General features: G+C 53.7%; 2 protein-coding genes across 2 annotated transcripts in view; one reads left to right on the top strand and one right to left on the bottom strand.

Annotated features, from left to right (window-relative positions):
* Positions 1-1,153, bottom strand: part of CENPV (centromere protein V) — an 11,306-nt gene extending 10,153 nt beyond the window's left edge. Inside the window, exon 1 of the mRNA XM_009328658.1 lies at positions 1,137-1,153. Coding sequence (XP_009326933.1) covers positions 1,137-1,153 — 17 coding nt within the window. The remainder of the gene's footprint in view (positions 1-1,136) is intronic.
* Positions 1,154-1,393: 240 nt separating this feature from the next.
* The window catches only part of UBB (ubiquitin B), a 2,106-nt gene continuing 2,036 nt past the window's right edge, over positions 1,394-1,463 (top strand). The window contains exon 1 of the mRNA XM_009328640.1: positions 1,394-1,448. The gene's annotated coding sequence lies outside the window, so the exon portion shown is untranslated. The remainder of the gene's footprint in view (positions 1,449-1,463) is intronic.

Here is a 1,463-nt window from a genome sequence, read left to right as displayed (position 1 = left end):
TTTTTTTTTTTTTTTTTTTTTTTTTTTTTTTTTTTAGGGGGAAATAGAGCAGCTCTGTACTGAATCCTGCCGTTCACGTACGTGCTTGTGCTTTGTGAGTTGAGGATTTAACAGCAAGTTCATCCGGCTTCACTGAAGGAGCAACCAGCAGATAAAACACTACCACATAAAAACCCTTCCGGATTTTGTGTACTCCAGCTATAGTATGATATAAGGGCCAGCCTGAAAGGTATAATGAAGCTTAATTAACACAAAGCACATTTCCACATATTCTGTTCACAGAAGGAAGTTGCTCCATAACCTGATCAAAGCTTCCTGTTCTGAAGGCAAGTAAACAGCCATTTGAATTTCAAATGTCAGCATTTCATCACAGGGGTTGTTTTGCAACCTCACTAAATTAAAGAATTAAGTTGTCAGCCGGCTGAAATTGGTTCAAAGGGCTGCTCAGGAAATGGGCTGCATGACGAGGGATACACTCAGCCTGTAGCAAACATGACGCACTAGCAGTCACCAACACTTGCTAAATTTCTGAATAACATCTTTTTCCAGCGTTGCTAACTGCCTTCTGCTCTTCCCAGCTTTTCCTCACAGCCACAGACGACAGGACTAGCTCTACGGCCTATTCCAGGCTCTGCCATAAATGCTTCCATGCCACCCCAGGGAAGGGGGTCGGTCAGATGCGCTGTTATCTCTGTGGGTCAACAAAAAGCTGGCACCAAGGGTAACCCCGCTTTCTTCGGGGCACTTTTCCCCCCAGCCCGCGCCCGGCTGTTCCCTAAGCATTGCCTGGGGCTAGGACAGGAGCTAAACCAAGCGCCCCATCTCCGCGGGGCTCCGGGCGCCTCCCCCTCCTCAGCCCCCTCCCGCCGACCAGCGCCGCAGCGCCAGCCCGCATGCGCACACCTCCCTCCTCGCCGAAATCTGCCTCCGCAAGGCGGCTCCCCCCTAGCAACAGCGCTGACCTCACCGCGCGCCAATCAGCGCCGAGCAGCACGCGAATCTTCCAGAGCTTTCCTTAGGGCCGCGCCCTCCTCGCCCTCTCTAGCTTCCCCCCGGATCAACCAATCAACACCCGCTCTTCTTACTGCTGCGCCAACCAATGCCGAACTTCTCGGTGTTTCTACGAGCCGCTTCACCGGACCTTCGGATCCATCCGCGCCCCCAGAACTTTCCAGACTTTTAAGGGTCTGAGGTCCCACCCTGAGACTCCAGGACCCCTTTGCCCCCGGGAGAGAGATTGGAGGGAGAGAAAGGCGAGTATTTTTCACAGCAGCGGTCTTTTACTCGGGACTACTTTGGGAAGCGGATGGACACGTCATTTTACGAGGGCGGGGCCTGTGTGCGCGGAACCGCATAAATGCGGGTGGGTCTGCGTCACGCAGCAGATTACAGCTGCCGCGGAACAGGGGGCTGCTATTGACGAGCAACGTTCAGGGCCGGAGACGTGAGTTGAGCGGGGGGGG

Source organism: Pygoscelis adeliae, unplaced genomic scaffold (assembly GCF_000699105.1).
Source record: "Pygoscelis adeliae isolate BGI_AS28 unplaced genomic scaffold, ASM69910v1 Scaffold347, whole genome shotgun sequence".
NCBI lineage: Eukaryota > Metazoa > Chordata > Aves > Sphenisciformes > Spheniscidae > Pygoscelis > Pygoscelis adeliae.
Note: the sequence above shows the minus strand (reverse complement) of the source record. Positions and strands in the feature narration are given on the sequence as shown.